The sequence below is a fragment of the Dermacentor variabilis genome, chromosome 3, assembly GCF_050947875.1.
Source record: "Dermacentor variabilis isolate Ectoservices chromosome 3, ASM5094787v1, whole genome shotgun sequence".
NCBI lineage: Eukaryota > Metazoa > Arthropoda > Arachnida > Ixodida > Ixodidae > Dermacentor > Dermacentor variabilis.
Window position 1 is genome coordinate 220,940,283 of NC_134570.1, and position 24,039 is coordinate 220,964,321.

Sequence of the window (24,039 nt, forward strand, 5' to 3'; positions counted from 1 at the left end):
ATACGTAGTAAAAAAGTTCGCAGCCATGTCGCAATTCTTTTATATAAAGAAAAATGGTATATTCACAATTTACTTTTAAAAATGTGTACGCTACCTAACAATATAACTACGAGAGCTTCGTATGCACATTGTTATAATCAACTCAACAGTATGTGTTGCTGACAAAATAAAGAAAAATACCTAAAATACAAGGAATTTTTTTGTTTATTTGGATAAAGTAAAACTAAATGCATTGGTTAATAATACTTTCTTTAGCTGTTTCTTAGAAAGGTTCCGACTAACTTAGAAGTCCAAATCTCTAGTTTATTAAGAAGCGACGTTATTTGATATATCAAGGATTGTTTTCCATAGTTAGTCCGTTTTATTGGCATGCGTCGTTTTCGTACTCTAAAGTAGTAGGATGATTTGTCAGTGCTGCTATTTATGTGTAATTTTTCATGATGCACAAATTGTAGTAGCTTGTAATAAAATATTTGGTCAGCCCTTGTCATGTTTTAAAAATAAAGGTTGTGTTCTGAGATCCCGTTGGTTCCCTTTGTAACGTTTGCAGTATTGTAGTACTCGTTTTTGTAATACCAGTAATTTATTGTAATTACCACATGTTGTTGTTTCCCTTACTAAATTTCCATAACATAGTTTGGAGTAAAACAGTGCGTAACACATAGATTTCATTAGCCACACAGGAATGAAAGTTGCCGCTTTGTATAAACACCCCCACACACTTTGCAAGCTCTACTGCTAGAATGATATGAGCATTCCAGGATAGGTGCTCTTCAAATATTATTCCAAGAAATTTTTGTGTATTGACTCTATTAATAGACTCTCTGTCAAATGTAATTTTCAACTTTTTGTTTATCATTTTATGAACTGCACGAAATGTGATGTATGTCGTCTTTTTCGTATTTAATTGCATTCGATTGACCCTTAGCATGAAAACTGGCAGATAATGGTTTACATTTGTTTCGAGTGATTGTAGCTCTTTTGATATCGGTGCGGAAGCGATAAGCGTTTTGGTGTTGTGTCTAAAGTACAGTCTCTGTGGCAGCTCCATGACTTTTGACTCAGAGGAGCAAGAAGGCCTCGCCGTCAAGCTTGTCGCCATTTGTGAAAACTGCAGTGATGTTGTTTCCAAGTGGAGCTCGCCGTGTGTGAAAAATGGCAAAATGGTCAACCCCTTCGTAGTGAACATTCTCGCCTCTCGTGCTATGGTTAGCACTGGAAATAGACAAACAGTGATGAGCGACATTTTTGCTGCAAGGAATATCTAACACCGTGGCCTTCATAACAAAACGTGGCAAGGCTATCTCAAGCAGAAGCCGGCACTGGCGTCGTCTGCTGCCCATAAGCTGAGGGGTGCGTGTGCGCTATCAGTGAAGTCATTGTAGAGGGTCCTGAATATTTAGTTGCACATGTTCAAAAAAAGATTTTGCGCTCACCGCTGCACTGCTTATTGTTCAAATTTTGCAGAACGATCGCATTTTGGCGTCGGCTTCATTTAGTATTACACTTGGCACAATTAGTTGCCTGTTTTTTAAAACAAAAATGAGAAGCTGTTTTCGTCTATGGGAAAAGTGGCGTCTGGAAAGCTGGCCCTGGCACAGGCTTGTGTCACCACCTGCCGTCATCTGCAGAAAGCAGCGTTTCAGGGAGGGCTGCCGCGTGTTGCCCACTCCTGGAACAGGCGACTGCCCTCCCTGAAATGCTGCTTTCTGCAAGTGGCGACACAAGTTTATGCTTGTGCCATCGTGGCAGCAGCTCGCATCCCCATAAGCACCTGCAAATTCGCACTTTTTTCTTGGAAACCATTCAATTAACTGTGGCAAGTGTTAAACTAAGCATGGCCGATGCCAAAATGCGATCATTCTGCAAAATATGAGCAAGAACAGTGCAGCGGTGAGCACAAAATCTTTTTTTGAACACGCGCGACCAAATATTCAGGACCCTGTATAATGACTTGAAACTTGTGAACTGCAGGAATATAGCAGCATCCTACAATGGCTCGTGGATGACGCGCGGCCATTCGTCGCACGTCGGATTCAGCACGGTCATTGAACTGTTCTCTGGACTTGTGCTCGACTATGTTGTCCTGAGCAACTTCAAAGCTGGGTGTGTGTGCGGCCCGAAATCTGGTGACCCGGACTACCAAGATTGGGAAGCAAGCCATATCTGCCAAAAAAAAAAGGTACAGAAAGAAAAGCAAGGGAGATAGAAGTTCAAGCGGCGCTTATACTGTTCCAGAGGCCACTTCAGCTGCACAAACTGAGGTACACCACAGTCCTCTCAGATGGTGATAGTCACGCATTTCTTGCTCTCAGACAAGCCAAAGTGTATGGCTTTGTGCCAGCCGAGAAGGAAGATTACGTGAATCACATCCAAAAAAAGGATGGGGACTGCTTTGCACACTCTCGTTGCCAAACACAAGTGCTCTGCTTCGGAAACACCTGGTGGCAAAGGAAAATTTACGGGTGACCTGATCACCAAATTCAGTGCCTACTATGGATGGGCATTAAAATCCAACGAAGGGGATGTGAAGGCTATGCAGAAGGCTGTGACGGCAACATATCACCACATCACGTCAAACGACAAGGTTTCAAACCACAGTCTTTGCCTATCTGATCGAGACTCTTGGTGCCATCAGAATCCTGCGCGAGCAAAAAATGAGCCCAAAACAAAGCATCGATATTGTTTGCCTGTCTGTGTTTGTCAAGCCCTTCTATCAGTGTATGAGTGCATCTCAGAAGAAAAATTGCTTCAAAGGTGCCAGCGCAGCATGACCCAAAACAATAATAAACGCTTGCATTCCATGATTTAGGCATTGGCACCTAAGGAACAGCATGCCTCACTTCTTGCTGTTAAAACGGCTGTGGCTGAGGCAGTATTGAAATTTAATTTGGGGAACAAGAGAGCTTCATCTACCATACTCCAGCAGCTTCAGTGGAACCTGGGGCTACCGAACAGCATGAGAATGGCCGAGAAAAATAACTGGCAAGCAGCAGCATCATCCCGCAAGCGTGCATCTGCAGAAAATCTGCGACAAGCCTTCAAAGAATCATTTGGGTAACTGTAGGCAGACAGATTACATCCCTGGTGGCTACTGACCATTTAGATATGTCGATATATCAATACTTTTTCTTATATTTAAATAAAAATGAGCTTGTTCGTTCTTTTTTTCGTTTTCTCAAAACATGAATTTTAGAATATTTGCATCCCTCCTGGAGCGATTTCATAGTCATCGGGGCACCTAGAATTGTAATTTTTGTTGCAGTATTGAGCTGCATGAATAATGCACAAAATTGTAGGACCAGATTTTTGTATCTCAGTTTTAATATTTTTTTATTGTCTGTACATTAAACAGCCACTTTAAGCCCATTTTGAACAAAAAGCTTTCATGTGCTGTATAATTGTTTATAATTGTACGAATAAACTGTTCCTACCATTGTGAAGCTTATGGTTCGTAGTATCCAGCTATGTGCCAAAAGCAAGATTTTGATGAGTAGTTTTTGCTCCATTGTTCCCAGAAACAGTGTTAATTAATCTTAGTTAACTTTAGAACTAATTGGCATAGTTTAATAACAATTGCATCTTTAGAATCAGCATTTGAACTTCAAGACTGTGGAGTTTCATTAAATTTGGTAAAGGTGGTCTTAATGAAGGTCAGAATACCCACTTCCCCCTTAAATTGCAATTACACATTAAGCGTGTACGTATTAACGAGGTTTGAGTATGACACACGATCTTCTCATTCTCACCACAATCCAAAGGCATGTTCCAAGTGGTAGATAGTTTAAAATGAAATAAATAAATAATGTCACCGGGCTTCTCGAAGTGTATTTAAAAGCAATGCCTCACTCTACAAAAAACAAAAACAAAAAACAGCAAATCCCACACCCTGTGGGAATCGATGTTATGCGAAGCAGTGTGCAGGGAGTTTACCAAGTTAATGAAACGACCATGAGAGACCCAAGACTTTAGAGAGTTTTAGGTTAGGGGACGCAAGCGGCTTGCGTACGCAAGAGCTAGGGGCGATGGTACTGCGTATGCGCAGACTTGGATGTAGGCGTTTGCACATGCACAGTACCGTGGCCCCTAGTTCATGCGTACGCAAGCCGCTTGCATCCCCTAAACTAAAACTCTCTAATGGCATCTGTGTCATGACACGCATGCCATGACGTTCATGTTATGATTTATCATTTATGTTCGTCATACATTCTTGTCATACTATGCCAATTTTGGTTCATACCAAGTTAATGACATGACCATGAGAGCACCAAGATGTAGGTGGCTAGATAGATGCTGTCAAAGTGGCAAATGTTTACCAAGAAATGCTTTGTATTTAAGTAAGTTTATACGCTTTCGGGCATATCTTGCTCATAAACAACAATATATTCAACTTCCATCAATTCGACCTTGATGAGACCAACAAAATTGAGTGAATTATCTGACGGGTTGAATTAAACAAGATGCAGAAAAAAAAAACAATACACCACAGGTTCGTTTAGCAGTATTTGCCCGATTCTAACATGCCTCCAATCAAAAGCATGCCCACTTTCTGTGTGTCTGAAGTAAAAAACTGACGTGGAAATGATAAAGCTTGTAAGCAAAGTAGAAATGTAACGTGCACCCGATTTTTCATCAAGAGGAATGGGCAAGGGTTGAACGTGTGTTGCACAGTGTGGCTAGTTTTTTAAGGTCAGCTTCGCCGCAATACATGTGTGATGCGGTAAAGCATACGCATGCTGCGAAGGTGATCATGGTTTTGTGTCCGATTGCAAAGCGCAGACAGTGTTCAGCCCAAGTTTCATTAAAGAAAAAGGTGCATGTTAGATTTCGGTAAATACCATCATCAGGCAATATGAATTAGGCTTTTTTTGCATGTGCTTCTCTGTATACTTATTCCTTGGTTGTGCAGGTGACGCATGCGCAAGGCGACTTCAGTTAACAGAAAGCTGAAAACACTCTTCACCAAGAGAGGCTTTACTAAGTGAACATTTTGAAATAGAATCAGAATATAATTTATGCACAAAATATTTTATACAGATGGATTAAAAAGCAATAGTAATGTAGGTGCTGCCCTCACATCAAATCAATTTGAAAAACAAATGAGACTTCCAACTCAGGCTACTGTGTTTTCTGCAGAACTCTATGCCATCTTGTCAACTCTTGAAGACATTCTGAAAAGAGAAAGCGGCGAATCTGTGACGAAATGACGAATTCGAAAAACATGTTCTTGGCTCATTATAGCCTGCACGGCTGCTGCACCATAAAAATCCCAAATCATCATCATCATTCCTTGGTTGTGCCTGAAATAAATCAGTTGGGAGTCAAAAACAAGCTGCCTGTGTCGTCATGTGCATGTTTTCTTTACCTTTTGGGTGTGTGCCTTTTGTAATTATGTCATCCGGACATTGTGAGCTACAGTTATTGCCTGAATATGCTCCTAGGGCAGGCCGAACATAAGCGTTTTTGGTGGAAGATAGGGTGTGTTCTAAGCTCTGCTGAGACACACGCTGCTAAAGGGGTTGCTATTTGGGTAACCATAGGGGTCAGGCTTTGGTCAAATTCGAATTATCCGATTAGGACCAATTTTAGGATCAAAATAATGAAAGTTTAGACCCGTAGAGCTGCATGGAGCGCTGGCTGGGACTGTCAATCAAAATTTAATTAACCTGAGTCAAACTAATGAAAGTCTACTGTAGTCATCAGCCTTGCTTGTATTTCCTTTCTCGAAACCTCTCTATTCACTACATTTCTGTCAAGAATGTTATGTCATGTTTATAACACACCTGCTGCTCGTGACTTGGAAGTATGGGCCACACAGCACGAAAGAAAGCAAAAAGAGCAGCATTTCTGGCAAGTTAGTAAACCATTACTCAAGTATTATTGCACAACAAAAAGACACGGACGTAAGAGAAGAACACACACCAAGCACAAACTTTCAGCCAAATTTATTGTGCCGCTGAATCGGTTTATATATGTGAAGCAGCACAGACTGCGCATGCGCCTACATGACGAAAACGAGCTGCGCATTCATGTAACGTAGTTATGAGTCATGTGATGCCACCTCCAAGAAACTTGGTTCTTTTTCTGTGAAAGCCAGTTAAGGGAAACTAACACACTTATCACCCAATTTACTTTCCTTGTTAAGAGCTCAGACACTGCGATTGATTTTTTGAAATTTCATTCTGACCTTGGCCTTCAGGCATTTTCTATCTATGTGAAGGACCTCTATTATTCTTTGCCGCATAGAAGCGTACTGGCTTGTGTTGAGCAATGTATTGATTAGTATGGTGCTGTTTCATTCCAGAACAAGGCCGGCATTTCTTGCAGTCAGTTTTTAGAATTTTACAGCTTTATCTTAATTCTACTTTCATTACTTGAGATAACCAATGTTTTTTTTTTAGAAGAGTGGAGTTTGTATTGGGGGGGCTCCTGCATTGCTCTCATTCTGAGTGATTTGTTTTTTTATCCTGTTTAGAACGTGACATTTCACTGCAAGTGCAAGGCACTGCAGTTTTTAAGATATTTAGATATGTCGATGACTTTCTAATTTTCATTGATTGCTCTTCCTTCCTTCTGGAAAAAAAGCGTTAGAAACAATTCAGAAGTGCTACATTCCTCTTCAAACTACTCATGAGTTGCCGGTAGAGAGGTCTATTCCCTTTCTTGATCTTCGCCTGAGCTTTCAGGACAGCCACACGTATTGGTCATATTAGCCGGCACCCAACAAGCCACTTCTACCATGTACATCTGCACATTCTAAGCTTGCTAAGCAGGCCATTATCAGTTTGTGCTTCAAGAATACCCTTAGCAAGTCTTGTTGCCATATAGTGGACGCAAGTTTTGAAAAGCGTACTCGACATTTGTCCTTGGCTGGATATCCTAAGGGCGACGTAGTCAGCGGCCGTCTTCGTACTTGGGCAAATTAATGTCATTGGACTGCTTCATGTCCGGTTTTCTGCACATCTAAGGGCATGATATATTTTTCTGTCATATGCAAGCCAACATGTGCTACACTCTTTATCACTCCTGAAACGGCAGGGCGCCCCCCAAAAAAAGAAATGCAGAGAGCCCACGGCCTGTGCTTGCTATATGGCCTGCTACTCTGCACGGGGAAGTAAGAAAGAGGACGAAAAAGAATGATGAAGACATTTGACCTGGTAGCACAAGGGCTGTGTAACGTAATGCCATTCCATTCTGATTTTATTCAAATCTCCTGACGCGAAATATATGTAACCCCCGACGCAAGCATCAGCTGGTGATCTGTAGCATTGTTCTAACCGCCCACTCTCCTAGTCTATCGAAGGTTCCTTTTGTTTGTTTTGAAAGCAAATGGCATAGTCTACCTTGACAGGTTTTGCTTACCTAATTGTTCGACAAGAAGCGAGGAGACGCAGAAGTGGAGAAGGTTTCGGTGGGTACGAGCTAGCATACACTAGCATAGTAGATTCAGCGATGGCATAAAGGTATAGCATCCACCTCACAAGCAAAAGGACCGTGGTTCAAATCCCGGTGCCGTGCAATTTTCCACTGGATTAAAAAAAAACATCCGCATGTTGATAAAATTGTAGAAACAGGCCTGGAGTGCGGCCTGACCCCGGTGACCAGAACCGGTAATGCGCTCCCTCACCAGAGCAGGATTGGCCACCCTGGTGCACTACTTGGCCCTAACCGTCTATATAAATATAACAATCAAACCCCGGCCCTCAGTCCCCAGCAGCTGCGAAACAACTGACCACGGTGGCTATCAGACCTGTGACACAGCAGAAGGTGCTAAGAATCTCTGGATCTGGACAGGCCGCCATCGGAATCTGAACCAGACAACGTTTAACACTGGAACATTATCTATTGAGGCGAGTCTAGCAGCGCTATTGGAGGAATTAGCGGGCATTAAATGGGATATAATAGGGCTTAGTGAGGTTAGGAGGACAAATGAAGCATATACAGTGCTAAAAAGCGGGCACGTCCTGTGCTACCGTGGCTAAGCGGAGAGACGAGAACTAGGAGTAGGATTCCTGATTAACAAGGATATAGCTGGTAACATACAGGAATTCTATAGCATTAACGAGAGGGTGGCAGGTATTGTTGTGAAACCTAGTAAGAGGTACAACTTGAAGGCCATACAGGTCTAGGCGCCTACATCCAGTCATGATCACCAGCAAGTCGAAAGCTTCTATGAAGATGTGGAATCGGCGATGGGTAAACTCAAAACAGAATACACTATGCTGATGGGCGACTTCAATGCCAGGGTAGGCAAGAAGCAGGCTGGAGACAAGTCAGTGGGGGAATATGGGATAAGTTCTAGGAATAGCAGGGGAGAGTTATTAGTACAGTTGGCAGAACGGAATAATTTGTGGATAATGAATACCTCCTTCCGCAAGCAGGATAATCGAAAGTGGACTTGGAGGAGCCCGAATGGCGAGACTAGAAATGAAATAGACTTCATATTCTGCGCTAACCCCGGCATCACACAACATGTGGACGTGCTCGGCAAGGTGCGCTGCAGTGACCATAGGATAGTAAGATCTCGAATTAGCCTAGACTTGAGGAGGGAACGGAAGAAACTCGTACATAAGAAGCCGATCGATGAGTTAGCGGTAAGAGGGAAAATAGAGGAATTCAGAATCAAGCTACAGAACAGGCATTCGGCTTTAACTCAGGAAGAGGACCTTAGTGTTGAAGCAATGAACGACAATCTTATAGGCATCATTATGGAGTGTTCAATAGAAGTCGGTGGTAACTTCGTTAAACAAGATACCAGTAAGGTATCACAGGAGACGAAGGATCCGATTAAGAAACACCAATATATGAAATCCTCTAACCCTACAGCTAGAATAGAGCTGGCAGAACTTTCCAAGTTAAATCAACAAGCATAAGATAGCAGACATAAGGTGTGGGGGTTCCACTCTGCGTGCGGCTAGGGCTGAAGGCAAGCTCCGGATCTAGCCCCACGCAGTCCCTTCGTGGTACTCCCAACCCGTAGCGCGGGAATCGCGGCTACGCCTGGTTCGAACGAATAAGGCAACCAGCGGCGTCAACGGTAATAACTTTTATTGCAATTAGCAATAATGAACACTCGCAGAGGGACGTCCTCTCAGTAATAGTCGTAAATAGGCTTGCCTCGTTGTCTGGGTGGGTCAGACAAACGAGGTCACTCACGGGATGCGGTAGGTGTTGTCGTCCAGGCGGTCCAAGGTGTCGGCGTCCCAAGAGAGCAAGTCTCCCCCGGTGGCGCGCTCTTATGCTTTTTTACCTTTTAGCGAGGGGAAGTCCTCCTCGCCCGCCGGATACGTTTCCCTTTCCCGTGAGCCGCGTAGGGGAAGAGGGGTATGCGCGTCATCACAGCGACGGAGAAAGGGAGGGCGCGTAGTGCCTCTCTCCCATGTCTACGCCGGCGCGACCCGTCGCCACGTGCGAACGGGACGCCGCGGGTACACGGGAGGAAATGGAGGCGGGTGCTCCCCACAAAAGAAGTATAATGTGGATAGAATTGAGCATGCTCTCAGGAACGGAGGGAGCCTAAAAACAGTGAAGAAACTATGAATAGGCAAGAATCAGATGTATGCGCTAAGAGACAAACTCGGCAGTATCATTACTAATATGGATAAGATAGCTCAAGTGGCTGAGGAGTTCTGTTGAGATTTATACAGTACCAGTGGCACCCATGACTGTAATGGAAGATGGAAATAGTCTAGACGAATTTGACATCCCACAAGTAACGCCGGAAGAAGTAAAGAAAGCCTCGGGAGCTATGCAAAGGGGGAAAGCAGCTGGGGAGGATCAGGTAACAGCAGATTTGTTGAAGGATGGTAAGCAGATTGTTCTAGAAAAACTGGCCACCCTGTATATGCAATGCCTCATGACCTCGAGCGTAACGCCAACATTATCTTAATCCATAAGAAAGGGGACCCCAAAAATTTGAAAATTTCAGCTTACTGTTCAGCTTACTGATCAGTTCCTGTCCGTTGCGTACAAAGTATTTCCTAAGGTAATCGCAAATAGAATGAGGAACACCTTAGACTTCTGTCAAGCAAATGACCAGGCAGGATTTCGTAAAGGCTACTCAACAATAGACCATATTCACACTATCAATCAGGTGATAGAGGACTGTTCGTAATATAACCAACTTTTTATATAGCTTTCATTGATTATGAGAAAGCGTTTGATTCAGTCGAAACCTCAGCAGTCATGCAGGCATTACGGAATCAGGGTGTAGACGAGCCGTATGTAAAAATATTGAAAGATACCTATAGCGGCTCCACAGCCACCATAGTCCTCCATAAAGAAAGCTACAAAATCCCTATAAAGGAGGACGTCAGGAAGGAGGATACGATCTCTCCAGTGCTATTCACAGCGTGTTTACAGGAGGTATTCAGAGACCTGGATTGGGAACAATTGGGGATAAGAGTTAATGGAGAATACATTAGTAACTTGTGATTCGCTGATTATATTGCCTTGCTTAGTAACTCAGGGTACCGATTGAAATGCATGCTCACTGACCTGGACAGGCAAAGCAGAAGGGTGGGTCTAAAAATTAATCTGCAGAAAACTAAAGTATAGTTTAATAGCCTCGGAAGATAACAGCAGTTTACGATTGGTAGCGAGGCACTGGAAGTGGTAAGGCAATACATCTACTTAAGGCAGGTGACCGCGGATCCGGATCATGAGACTGAAATAATCAGAAGAATAAGAATGGGCTGGGGTGCGTTTGGCAGGCATTCTCGGATTATGAACAGCAGGTTGCCATTATCCCTCAAGAGAAAAGTGTCTAACCAGCTGCGTCTTACTAGTACTCACGTACAGGGCAGAAACTTGGAGACTTACGAAAAGGGTTCTATTTTAATTGAGGACGACACAACAAACTATGGAAAGAAGAATGATGAGTGTAACGTTAAGAGATAAGAAAAGAGCAGATTGGGTGAGGGAACCAACGCGAGTTATTGACATCTGAGTCGAAATCAAGAAAAAGAAATGGGCATGGGCAGGACATGTAATGAGGAGGGAAGATAACCGATGGTCATTAAGGGTTATGGACTGGATTCCAAGGGAAGGGAAGCGTAGCAGGAGGCGACAGAAAGTTAGGTGGGCGGATGAGATTAAGAAGTTTGCAGGGATGACATGGCCACAATTGGTACATGACCGGGGTAGTTGGAGAAATATGGGAGAGGCCTTTGCCCTGCAGTGGGCATAGCCAGGCTGATGATGATGATGATGATGGATATCTTAAGGTGGTGCAGGTATCTGTTGCGGAATGCATTTTAAGAGAAGTGCGATCGAGCACGCAGAAGTCGGTTGCATATGTCCCTCCCTGCAAATGCCCTATAGTAAGTGTTGTGCCCTGCGTGCATGGGATATCCCATAACTTGAAAAAGATGGCCCAAAGGGCAAATGTAGCAGTTGTCTTTTCTGCTCCCAACAAGCTCGACAAGCTTTGCAAGTTGACGGATCCAAATGCCGTCCCGTCCAATAAGTGCACGAAGCATCGCCGCAAGAAGCTTGTTGAGTGTGTTCACCATGTGGTTTACCACCTCCAGCTTTCATGTGGAAAGCAATATATCGGGCAAACTGGGCATTGCCTCAATGATCGGCTCCGCGAGCACCACAACATCGTAAAAAATGGCACCGGCGGGTTCTTGGCGATTTGTTGTCGCGATCATGGCTGCAAACCTATCGAGGACGATTGCACGATTGTGTCCCATAACTGGACGCAGCTCATCCATGAAATAACTGAAACGCAGATGATTGCAAAATTGGGTGATAAATGTGTTAGTTTCCCTTCACTGGCTCTCACAGAAAAAGAACTAAGTTTCTTGGAGGTGGCATCACATGGCTCATAACTATGTTACACGAATGCACAGCTTGTTTTCTTCATGTAGGCGCATGGGCAGTCTGTACTGTTTCACATATATAAGCTGATTCAGTAGCACAATGAATTTAGTTGGAGGTTTGCGCTTTGTGTGTGTACTTGAGTAAGGGGAAAGAAAGCAGTGGCACACAAGCTAGGTAATTATTGTTGGGGCAAATAAGCCGCAAATGATGCAGACATGTCATGGAGTCTTGTAGATGTCTCATGTCTTCTGCATGTGATGTTTTCTTCTGCATGTGATCAGAAATGAAATGCCGACCAGGCCAGTCTTGTAACTTTTGGCACTAGGTCTCTTATATGAAATTAACAATCCAGAGGCAGTGTAGAATGGCAGTGTATATAAACCACTGGCAATGTATAATGGCAATCGAATTTTCAACATCCATTGCGTGAATATTTCATAAATAAACGTTGTAAACAGTTCACCTGTCTGAGGCTCAGACCAATGTTACTGCAACTATATAAAGCACAGTGGCTGTTCACAGCATCTCTGCACCAGAAAGTCTGCGAATCTGTAACAAACAGCCATCATATCGAATAATCAGATAACCTTTCGTATTTTAGTACAGTGAAACCTCGTTAATTCAACCCTCATTAATTCGTATGTGTCCTCCGGTACTGGCAGGTGTACGCATTACGTAATATACATTCGGACACATTTGGCCACACTTTGGTTAATTAGGACAACTCTTGGAGCGAGGAGGCAAAATAGCAATAACGGCACTAGTGTCCAACAGAAACAAAGCAGCAGAGTCCCCATCGTCATGGTCATCAGCAGATACTGCACGTGGATGACAGGAACACCAGGACACTTCATGCCTATTTGTGCCTTTGTAGCCTTTGTTCTTACATTTACTGGCCCAACTAACACCAAGCTGATCACGTGTCTTCATAACTCCGTGGTTGCCATCAGTTATCGCACCAATCTCGACTGGTCGCAGCAAACAGTGGTTTCGTTTCTACCAGGTGCATGGATGTGCACAACACAATGTTGCAAGCACAGCAGAACCTGTTGAGCATGAAACTACATCGCGATAAGTGGACGACCTGTTGGCAAAATAATAAGACTGGATTTGCTGATTCATTCAATAAACAAAAGTGAATTGTGAGGATTTGTTTATTGTTTTCTTGATACCCTTGATGATTTGACATTCATTTAGTTCGAACCTTTTTTCGGTCCCATGAAATCTGAATTAACAAGGTTTTACTGTATTTCCATCATTTTAGCTTTTCCTCAGTATTGGCTTCCACTGTCGTGTTTTTTCAATTATAAGGCTGGCAGGTCTGTCATTTGTAACAGGAAAGCCTTGCACTCGTCTGCTTCTGTGCATTGGTGAGTAGCCACCATGCTGGGATGGCTCAGCACACTGCACCATTTGCACTGAAGCAAAAGGCCAGCACTGCGAGGAGGCAGTGTTTTTTCTTTGTGCAGTTATAGCAGTGACTCTTTGCAGCATCAAGGTTGCTAACAGTGTGCGACCCACTTGCAGATTCTCTGGGACCGGATGCACCTGTGGGAGCAGAAGACCGGGCAGAGTATCCACGACGCCCTTTCAGGCAACAACAGCACGAGTGGAGGCGGCTCTCCCGTCGAAGACGACTCGCTCTTGGAGGTGGGCAGGCTTCATTCCTTTTCTCACTGGACATGCAGCAGGTGTCGAGGACGGTCCAACTATTACATTCGTCCAATGGCGTAGTAATGAGGGGGGTTAGGTTAAACGATGGACGTGTGTCGTCTCAGCAAAGGGGCACACTTTGGACATTTGTAGATGGTGTATAAACTTGGTGAGTTTGTGGTTCTTTTCATATATCTTTCATGCGTGTCTGTGTAATACTATTGAAAATATAGCCTTTTGAAAATGAACGAATAATTTATGCTAGCCCTGTATGACTGTAGGGCTTCAATTTTGCAAATGCAATATCACTTCTAATATTGCTAATTAAAACTTTATTAAAATATTTTTGTTACTTGTGAGCCATATTTTACTCAATGCCAAATATGTATTTGCTGCCAACTTTTACAGTCTGACAGCTGATGTGCAAATGCACTTGCCACAAGTTATCAGTACAGCGCCCTGTGTTATTTTGTGCAGAAAATAAAACAGCATGTATGCCTGCTACATTCACAACATCTGGGAACGAAACCAAAGTAAAAGAGGGGGGTTGTGCTGGTGCTGGAACAATACTCGCCCTCCCTGGAAATGTTTGATATCCTCGCCTTCCTCACTAGACTTATGGGCCCCGGGTGCCAGACGGCTGTGCTATGCCAGTGCAGCCAACGGCATTAGAACCCCTTTTGTGCTGGTTTTGGGAGCACGGCATTCTCGTAATCTCTCTCATCTCTCTTAGTGCACTCAGTATGACAATCGCAGAGGGGCCAGTGTGCACATGTGTATTGCTTCTCACTGTATGGTGATGTTCTTAGAGGTGAATGATCCAAAATGTCTTCCACAGTTTATATATAAAGTACAGAGTGAAGCATCACAACTAAAGGAATGCTGGCAGGTTGCGCAGCTGTTACGTGCTCATTTTAAGGTTGATGACAGCATGGTTATCTTTTTCTTTTTTTTTTTCGATTCTTTAGGGTGTTGTTTTTGCTGGTTAGTGACCTATGTGCAGCTTCTGTTTTTGAACTACTGCCCTGGCACAGGAAGTGATATATCTTAAGTGTCCTCATGAAATCATGTACATATGTTTATACAGTATTGCCTAAATGCCTACATCATATGACTAAGCGTGTTCGCTGCTCAGTGAACAAAGCAGGACACTGCAAGCACACTGGCTTTCGATACATTCTACTCCTCTTGATGTGCCAAGGTGCTGTTTGCTCGTGATCGGTGTAACCTCTTGATGAACTGCTTTTCAAGATAGTCAAGATTAAATTTTCACATTATTGTGTTCATTGACGGCTGTGCACTGCACTCAAGTCTTGTGCAAAGCACACAAGCATTGAATCTTACTCGCACTTTGCGAGCTTGTGCCTGGCATTATTGGGAACTACTGCAGGAAGCCCTTGTGCACATGTGTCTTCTTCATCCCCTGTCTGTTTTGTTGGTTAGTTGGTCAATTGAACATGACCAACTACCCATTACCACACCTTTATGCAAAAAGTTCACTGAAATTGGGCCAGGCCTGTAGTAGCACAAAGTTTTTGATGTCTCACCTGGCAGGAGGATGGCGTGGAGGTCGATGGAGGCGAGTTGCCCGAATCGTCAGTGCCTCCCGCAACCACCTGGGATGGCTCCTCCCCGACCCCGGGGGCTCCCCGGCCTTCGGACACCATCGAGGTGCTTGGCATCGAGCGCCTGCTTGGCCAGGTGAGCTGGTGGTCTGTGCAAAACACCTCTGTCAAGGAAATGAAGCCAAAGGTTGCTTCGTGCCACCAAATTAGACTTCATGGCCCATGTTGCACATAGCAGCAAATAGTACAAAGGGTACTTGAGTGATAAAATGCATACAATGCATATAATTGTCAACCTTTTACAGTGAACAGTCTGCGCACCACACACCAGGGGCCACCACATGCTCACTACCATTGAATGCATTCTAAATCTGGAGCCAAGCAGGCATCGGGCACTGCCGGGCGCCCTAGCAACATTCCGCCTCAAGGCTGCTGATCGCTTAGTGCTGTTTATTTAAAATGTGGAAGAACAGGTGTGCTCTGTCGCGAACTGCGAGACCGAGACTTGCAGGTGTGAGATGCGTGCAAGCTTTGCGCCCGCCTCAGCGGCACGAGGAGTGTTTGCGACCATTTGTCATGCACTCCCTTTCACAAGGCAAGTGCCACAAGCTCTGCATACCACCAGCACTGGAAAGCCAGTTGCTGGCTGGCTAACGACTGTTGGGCTAACACCACCTGCAGCGTTACCACCACAGTGTTACTTCCACCAGTGGTACAGAGTGTCACCGAATGTGAAATTTCAGTAAGCATGCATTAAGCATGCAAGTCATTGCTGTGTCTTCCCCACACAAGCCCAACTGACACGAGAAATGTCACTTTCCATAAAGTAATATGGGTAGTAATAGGGGGACACCATGAGTTTTCTTCCTGCACAGGGAATCGAATTGCATGCGATCGGCCACTTGCAACATTTTGTCTGCACATACGTGAATACATTTTAATCTGCACTGTAAGCATTCAGAAAACCATTCCCAAGTTATCTGATCAGCGCTGGCATTACGCAGTCGAAACTGACCACTGTTGTTGGAGCCGGTCAGGCGTTTTTCTGCACGCCGATGCACCCCTTTTCCCGACCGAAGTCCATTAATGGCAGCAGGTGCAGGGTTTTAACAGCCGTACAAATCCACCGCTGTGAAGACAAAGGGTAAAGTCAGGCTGCTGTTGCATTTGTTGTCTTCAGCTGGTAAACTTGCGCGATGTTGCGACTGCAGTGCAGACAGAGCTTGATGCACCGAGTGACCGCCTGCCGCGCGGTGTCACCGGCAGCTGGCCGAGTCAAGTGACGATGCAGCTGGCGGCAGTCGTGTCCAAGCTCTCACCCGGTGAGGATCTGAGGCAGCGCGAAAGCTGTTTTTGAGTTTTTTTCTGGGCAGGAAAGATTAAAAATGAAGTGTTTGCTGGAACAGTGACGCGCAATTAAATTTTGCTTTCACCTTGGCAAAACCGCTTCCGAGACGCTTGCCTTGGTTAAGGAGGCTCACAAAGACGATGCCCTGTCAAGGGCACAGGTTTTCCAGTGGTTCAGTGAATTCAAGAATGGACGGGAGACCGTTGAAGACATGGAGCAATCTGGGCCCTTCAACGAGTGGTTTGGATGAAAATGTGGCCAAGTAAGAAGTCTCCTCAACTGCCACGATCATTTCAGTACCAGATTAATCGCTGAAGACCTCAATGTGTGCAAAACAATGGTTCACAAAATTATTTCTGAAAATTTAAATGTGCGGAGGGTTTGTTCAAAATTTGTTCCAGAAGTATTGAGGGATGAACAAAAACAATGACAAGCTGGCGTTTCCCGTGAGATGTTGGTGAATGGGACTTTTCAGATGGCGTAGCAGTTAATGAATCATGAGTGTTCCAGTAGAACCCCGGAAACAAGCGCCAAAGTTCGGAGTGGCACACCGCAAACTCCCTGCACCCCAAGAAAGCGACAGTGTTGAAACCCAAGGTGAAGACAATGTTCGCTGTCATTTTTGACAAGTGTATGGTGGCCTAGAAAGAATTTGTACCTCCGGGAGGAACCGTCAACACCATGTTCTACAAAGAAGTCCTTGAACGCCTTCACAGAGCCATCAGATGGAAACGACCGGAGATTGCCGATCGCCGGAAGCCGGAAGCTCCACCATGACAACACTCCAACCCACACCGCCTTCATTGCGACTGCCTACCTGGCCTGCACAGGGGTTGCAACCTTGCCGCAGCCACTGTAGAGCCCCAATGTGAGCATGGCAGACGTTTCCCTGTTCCCAAAGCTCGAAAAAAGCCTGAAATGTCACCGTTTCGATGATCTTCCCGCCTACCAACGCACTGTCACAGTCTCTGAAAGAGGTTATACCAGCTGACTTCCAGGGAGCCTTTGCAGCATGGGAATCATGTTGGCAGCGGTGTATCGATGCTCAAGGAAACTATTCTTGAAGAATCTTAATAATACAGTCGACTCTCGTTACAATGGACCGTGATAATCTGACAAAAAACGTCAGTTTTTGTCAAAAAACGCCTCACTTCTGAAACTTTCGTCGCTTGTCTGACAACTTTACTGCAAGGAGTGAGTGACGAATATCCAAAGTAAAAAACAAAAGAAAGTCGTAGTTTCGCCCGAAAGGCGACGCATTGATTGCAATAGCAAATTAGCAACATGAAGTGCAGCAGCAGCAGTGAGCGAATTGGCCTTCGTGCTCTCTCGCTTCAGTGCGAACTAAATGTCGAAAGCACAGGACATATGAGGCTACCAACACTGAGCACACTTTGTCCACATCACAGATCGCTTTGAAGATGAGGCCCACACGGGCGCGCACTTCGTTCACATCGCAGATCACTTTCAAGGTATGGCGGCCGCGCTGTAAGTAGTTGCCGCCGAAGTAGAACCCCTCTTTCTCGCCTCCCTCCCCACGTGCCTTGTGTGCGAAAGAAGACGACGCATTTCGCCCCTCCCTTCCTCCCTCGCGCGCACGATACTGAGCCGCGATCGTCGGCTGACACTCGCAAGTGAGTTGTCAGCCTGTGTTGACATGCCAAAAGTATGTTTTATACGCCCAATTGCGAAAAAAACATTGCCACTAATTTCGTCCACTGTAGCGCGGTCCATTAAAAGCGAACTTTGTTGCATTAATAAAATAAGTAGAACAAACTAAGGCTGAAATATGGTTCATTTAACCAAAAATCTGTTGCATGCAGGTCTGTTGCAATGAGCGTAGACTATATGTACCGATCAGGCCAATAAATTATTTTTACCATACCCAGTCTTGTTCCTATTGTTACATTTCGCCTACGACGTGCGGTATAGCCGGCACGGATGCAACGGACACCGGGGCTTCGTTCAAAGTGGCGGACATTTTGGCCCGTTCAGCGCTGCTGCAACGCTTCCCCGCCAAGCGCGTCCAGGCATGTTTCAATGCCATGTGTCTTCGTGTGTGCGTGTGTGTGTGTGTGCATGTTGGTGCCCACGCTTGTCAAAGCGCGGCAGCCGGGGAGAGAAGCTCCCCAACTGTGAAGCGAGGAGGTCTGACCGGCGCCGGCCCGGCGGATGCGTCACTTCTTGTCTCAACATGTCTCTCAGTGTGTCCGTCTCCCGCCATCACGGGCGCCTCTCGCAAGCCGTTCCTTCTTGCCCTCGACTCCGAGAGTATAAAAGCAGCTGCCCCGGACGCCGAGGGAGGCTCCGATTTCTTCCGTCGAGTAACGTGGTCTCCCGTCTCTCCACTTCGGTCGACCTGACCGGCCACTCTTTTGCGATGCTAGAATAAACAAGTTGTTCTGTTAGCAGTCGACTCATGCTTTGCCAGCACCTTCGGATGCTTCCAGTTGTGCCCCAGGCCGCCAGGCCAACGCTACCCTTGGGGCTTGCAACCCATTTGCAACAACTGTTTGCCAGTGGTGAGATCGCGACAACGGAGGCCAGCAGTGAAGATATGCGGTTGACTGTATGCTGAGCAGCACAACGACCATCCGGGAGCAGTGCAACGAGCCCTGTGTGATGACTGGTTGCCTGCAGCGGAACGACTGCGCTGAATTCTTGGCTGCGAGGTTTGGTGAGTGCGGGACTTTCTTCTTCTGAGTTTTGCCAGGCTTTTGTTAGTGTCAGAAACAGAGCTGGTAATTGTGGTTGTCGTTGCTGCCGGGTTAGTTTGCGGCAAGACAATAGTAGGCAGTAGAGAAAGCAGCATTCAGAGCAGCCATGGATTGGAAGTCGTTGCGCAAACCGAAATTGCTGGAGCTTGCAAGAGAGTTGGGTCTGGATGTCTCAGACAAACTCAGAAAACCAGAACTGCTAAGGGCTATTCTTGCGTTAGAAACTGAGGATGACGAGCTGTCGGAATGCCTTGAGACCATTGAGGAGAGGGAGACAGCAAAAAGACAGGAGTGCGAACGTAAAGAACAGAAAGAGAAAGATGAGCGCGAACGTAAAGAACAAAATGAGAGACAGGAGCGCGAACGTAAAGAACAGAAAGAGAAAGGAAAAGAGGAGCGTGACCGTCAACACGCTTTGGAAATGAAGCATCTCGAAGTAGAGATGGAACGCGCTCGTAATGGAAGTCAGGCACATGGGGCAGGAGAACGAGTATCGTTCAATATGACTGACCTGATGCGGCCGTTTAAGCTTGGAGAGGACATTGGTTTGTTCCTGGTTAACTTTGAGCGAACGTGCGATAAGCAGGGGTATTCTCGGGAAACGTGGCCACAGCGCTTGCTACAAAAGTACAGACTGTCAGCGGAGGTGTTCCGTCGGAAGTTTCGGGAAAATGAGAAAGCCAGAAGGGAGTCATATACAGAGTTTGCCTACAGGCTTATGTCAAACATGCAGGAGTGGCTCAAAGAAGAGAAAGCGTTTGGTGACCACGAGAAAGTTCTGCAGTGTTTCAGGCTGGAACAGTTCTATAGTCAGTTACCTGAGAACGTGCAGTACTGGGTCTTGGATAGGCCAGACGTTAGTACGGTGGCTAAAGCCGCCGAGCTAGCCGAGGAGTTTGTGACGTGTCGGGCTCGCGGAGCTAAGGACAGTCAAAAGGGTGAATTTGGCTCCAAGTTTGAGAGGCCGAAGTTCACACCCACAAGAGCAAGGGGGGGACACACGTAGTGCGGATGCGAGTGAAAGCAGTCCGACCGAACGTAAGGAGACGGCGGCAGCCGAAGCCGAACGCAGAAAGCGGTTCGAGACAAGGCAAGCGCGCGTGTGTTATACGTGCCAGAAGCTGAGTCACTTTACGGCGCAGTGTCCAGAAACAAAAACAAAAGTCGTGTTTTTGTCATTATGCAGCACTGACGAGAACATGAAGCTTCTCGAGCCTTACATGCGAGACCTCTTCGTGAACGGGAAAGAGTGCCGAGTGCTTCGTGATTCCGCAGCTACAATGGATGTAGTTCACCCCTCTTACGTAGAACCCGATATGTTCACGGGCGAGTGCGCATGGATCAAGCAAGCCGTGGAAGCTCATAGCGTGTGTCTGCCCGTAGCAAAAGTGCTTATTGAAGGACCTTTCGGAGCACTTGAGACGGAGGCCACAGTGTCATCTATGCTGCCCCCGCAGTACCCGTACCTATTTTCGAACAGGTCCGATCACCTCCTGCGTGAGAAGGGGCTTTTGTTTGGTGAGGCTAGCGTTAAGGCCTTAACCAGATCGAGAGTTCGGGAGCTCGCTGCAAAGCCGGTAGTTGTGGGGCCGACGTTGTCAAACAATGAAAAAGGGTCGGAGGCGCAGCAAGCTGATATTCTGAGCACGTCCGAACTGAATACAATTGAGCCTGTAGCGTTGAAGGCACCAGATACTGGAGAGGAAATGCCCGACACGGGAAAGTTAGAAGAGCTATCTGCAGATTTGCTCACCGCGCCTACATCTGATGGACTTAATAGGTTGCTAAAAGTCAGCCGGTCGGCTTTGATAGCCGAGCAAAAAAAGGATGGCAGCCTAGAAAACATGCGCTGCAATGTCAAGGAAGGTATCGCCAAGAAAAATGCTCGTTTTGTGGAAAGAGGTGGGGTCTTGTACCGGAAGTATCTAGACCGCAGGGGAGTGGAGTTCGATCAGCTGATCGTGCCTCAGTGCTACTGTCAGGATCTGTTGCGCTTGTCGCATGGGGGTTTGTGGTCCGGACACCTAGGAGTTAAGAAGACTAAGGACCGTCTCTTGCAAGAGTACTATTGGCCAGGGTGTTTTCGTGACGCAGAACACTTTGTGAGGACATGTGACACCTGTCAGCGGGTGGGCAAACCAGGGGACAAATCGAGGGCGCCGTTGAAGTTGGTACCTATCATTACGGAGCCTTTTAGATGGCTCGTTATTGATACAGTGGGACCTCCGCCGGTAACAGCCACGGGGTACAGACACATTTTGACTGCGATCTGCCCAGCGACAAAGTTCCCTGAAGCAGTGCCGCTTAAAGAACTCAGCTCAGTTGAGATAGTCAATGCACTACTGTCCATATTTGCGCGAGTTGGTTTTCCTGCAGAAATCCAGTCAGATCAGGGCACAGTGTTTACTAGCGCTTTGATGACAGCCTTTCTCGAAAGGTGTGGCTTAAAGCTGTTACACAGCTCAGTGTACCACCCACAGTCGAATTCCGTTGAGAAGCTCCACTCCGTCATGAAGCGCGTGTTGAGAGCATTGTGGTTTGAGCAACAAACTGACTGGGAGCTGTGTCTGCCTGGGGTGATGTTTGCATTAAGGACCGCGCCGCATGCGGCTACGGGGTTTTCGCCAGCTGAGCTGGTGTACGGTCGCTCGCTGCAGTCTCCGCTTCGCATGCTTCGAGACAGATCACTGCCCTCTCCAATGGCTGCAGAACATCTCTTCCACAAATGGCCGCCTCCTGCGCTGGAGCCTCGCTTTGCAACAATATTCCTTTGAGGTGCGTTACAAAAAGGGGAGTCTCAACGGTAATGCCGATGGCTTAAGTCGAGGCCCCTAACGTAGGAATCAGCCTCAAAGTTATTTGTTACTGATGTTTTTCTTCCTGAGGCAGGATTTTTAACGTATTGCTTTTGTTTAGTGTTTCAAAGTCATGACGTGCTTTCTAGCGCAATTTTCCAATTTGTGGACGCATTCTGAGTGCTGCTAGACTACTGTAAGGAACTAGGCAGTAGTATAAAAGGGAAAAGAGCCTGACATGGCTTAGTGAGGATTGTGTCGTGCTTGCTGACTGAGCGGTTGAGTTTCGGCGTAGTTCTAACGCTTGCTGGGAACGAGAACAAAAATGGCAACTCTCCCGAAGTCACTTTGCAGTGTCCTGTGTGAACCTGAACGTGAGAACGAGGCCTTCTCTGTGCGCTGCGCTCAAGAAACGCCAAGGGACGACCGACTTCGGTTATGAGCATCATCGCGCGACATCCCTCCGGACAGCGGGTGCAGTCCCCTGACCATCGGGATCTCCTTCTCCTGGCGGGGCGGTCTGTTACGTTTCGCCTACGACGCGCGGTATAGCCGGCGCGGATGCAACGGACGCCGGGGCTTCGTTCAAAGCGGCGGACATTTTGGCCCGTTCAGCGCTGCCGCAACGCCTCCCCGCCAAGCGCGTCCAGGCATGTTTCAATGCCATGTGTCTTCGTGTGTGCGTGTGTGTGTGTGTGCATGTTGGTGCCCACGCTTGTCAAAGCACGGCAGCCGGGTAGAGGAGCTCCCCAACTGTGAAGCGAGGAGGTCTGACCGGCGCCAGCCCGGCGGATGCGTCACTTCTTGTCTCAACGTGTCTCTCAGCGTGTCCGTCTCCCGCCGTCACGGGCGCCTCTCGCCAGCCGTTCCTTCTTGCCCTCGATTCCAAGAGTATAAAAGCAGCTGCCCCGGACGCCGAGGGAGGCTCCGATTTCTTCCGTCGAGTAACGTGGTCTCCCGTCTCTCCACTTCGGTCGACCTGACCGGCCGCTCTTTTGCGATGCTAGAATAAACAAGTTGTTCTGTTAGCAGTCGACTCATGCTTTGCCAGCACCTTCGGATGCTTCCAGTTGTGCCCCAGGCCGCCAGGCCAACGCTACCCTTGGGGCTTGCAACCCATTTGCAACACTATGTGAACAGTTCCTGTCTGACAGGTGTACTGTCACTGCAGCTTTGGCCAAAGCTTTGTTGTTACCCATGGTGGCTGCCGTAACCATTGTAGACAAGTGAGCAAACGCCAATGAAAAGGCGCTGTAGGTGGACACTGTCACGTGAGCAAATGTGGTGGCACCCATGGGTATGGTGCTGCAATAGGTCGGTACACCTGCAGTTAAACCTTGATATAACTGTCAGTAAAATCAGCAATTTGCTTTGTTACATAGAAATCTAACTATATTTAAATTCTACCCTTTTTCCAAATTAGTACAGTTGCCAGTGAAGTTTTCTTTCCCAAAATGAGCCGAAACATATTGTGAATTATCATGCAATCATAAAAAGCAAATTCGGATTTTTAAAAAGAAGGTCACTTTGTTGAATTTGAGAGTCGATGATGAAAGGTAGTTTGACGCCGTGTTGACGATATCTTCACACCAGCAGTACAAAGCAGAGCCAGCCACTCCCCACGGTTAATAGTGGAGCTCGCAGTGAGACGACGCCATCATGAAAAAGCACCAGCAGCAGGGAGCGAATGCTTCGCCGGCCTTTGAAACTCAAGATAACGCAGCACCAGTGGCACTTCTGAAATGTGTGTGCACTCGGCCGCAGTGGAGAAGGAGACTCCCGCACACCGTGCTTGAGCGTTAACTGCGAGCTGGCCTTGCTTCCCTCTTTGCTGATGCGGCGGGAATGGTGCACTAATCAAATCACCATTCTTCTCGGTTAACCTTCGCAAGCTCTCACTCACGCCCAAAGCATACAGCACGCAGGGCGAGATAGGACCTTAACGCACTTGGACTTTGTACGGAATGTGACACTGCTCCGCTTCAGCAGTCCCTCTTGACCGTATGGCGCGCAATGGGATTTGAGTGGTGCATTTACCAGCAGCCACTCGTAATTTAATCATGTGACCATCTGCATCTGTGCGAGTTTTTATTTATTGTCCCACTATGCTGCCACGATGGCAGTAAAATTTCGTT

At 46.5% G+C, this 24,039-nt stretch overlaps 1 protein-coding gene across 3 annotated transcripts in view; it reads left to right on the plus strand.

Annotated features, from left to right (window-relative positions):
* Window positions 1–24,039, plus strand: part of LOC142576651 (DIS3-like exonuclease 2) — a 318,054-nt gene that overhangs the window by 125,659 nt on the left and 168,356 nt on the right. For all 3 annotated transcript variants that reach the window (XM_075686870.1, XM_075686871.1, XM_075686872.1), the window contains 2 exons: window positions 13,354–13,476; window positions 15,034–15,180. In XM_075686870.1, coding sequence (XP_075542985.1) covers window positions 13,354–13,476; window positions 15,034–15,180 — 270 coding nt within the window. The remainder of the gene's footprint in view (window positions 1–13,353; window positions 13,477–15,033; window positions 15,181–24,039) is intronic.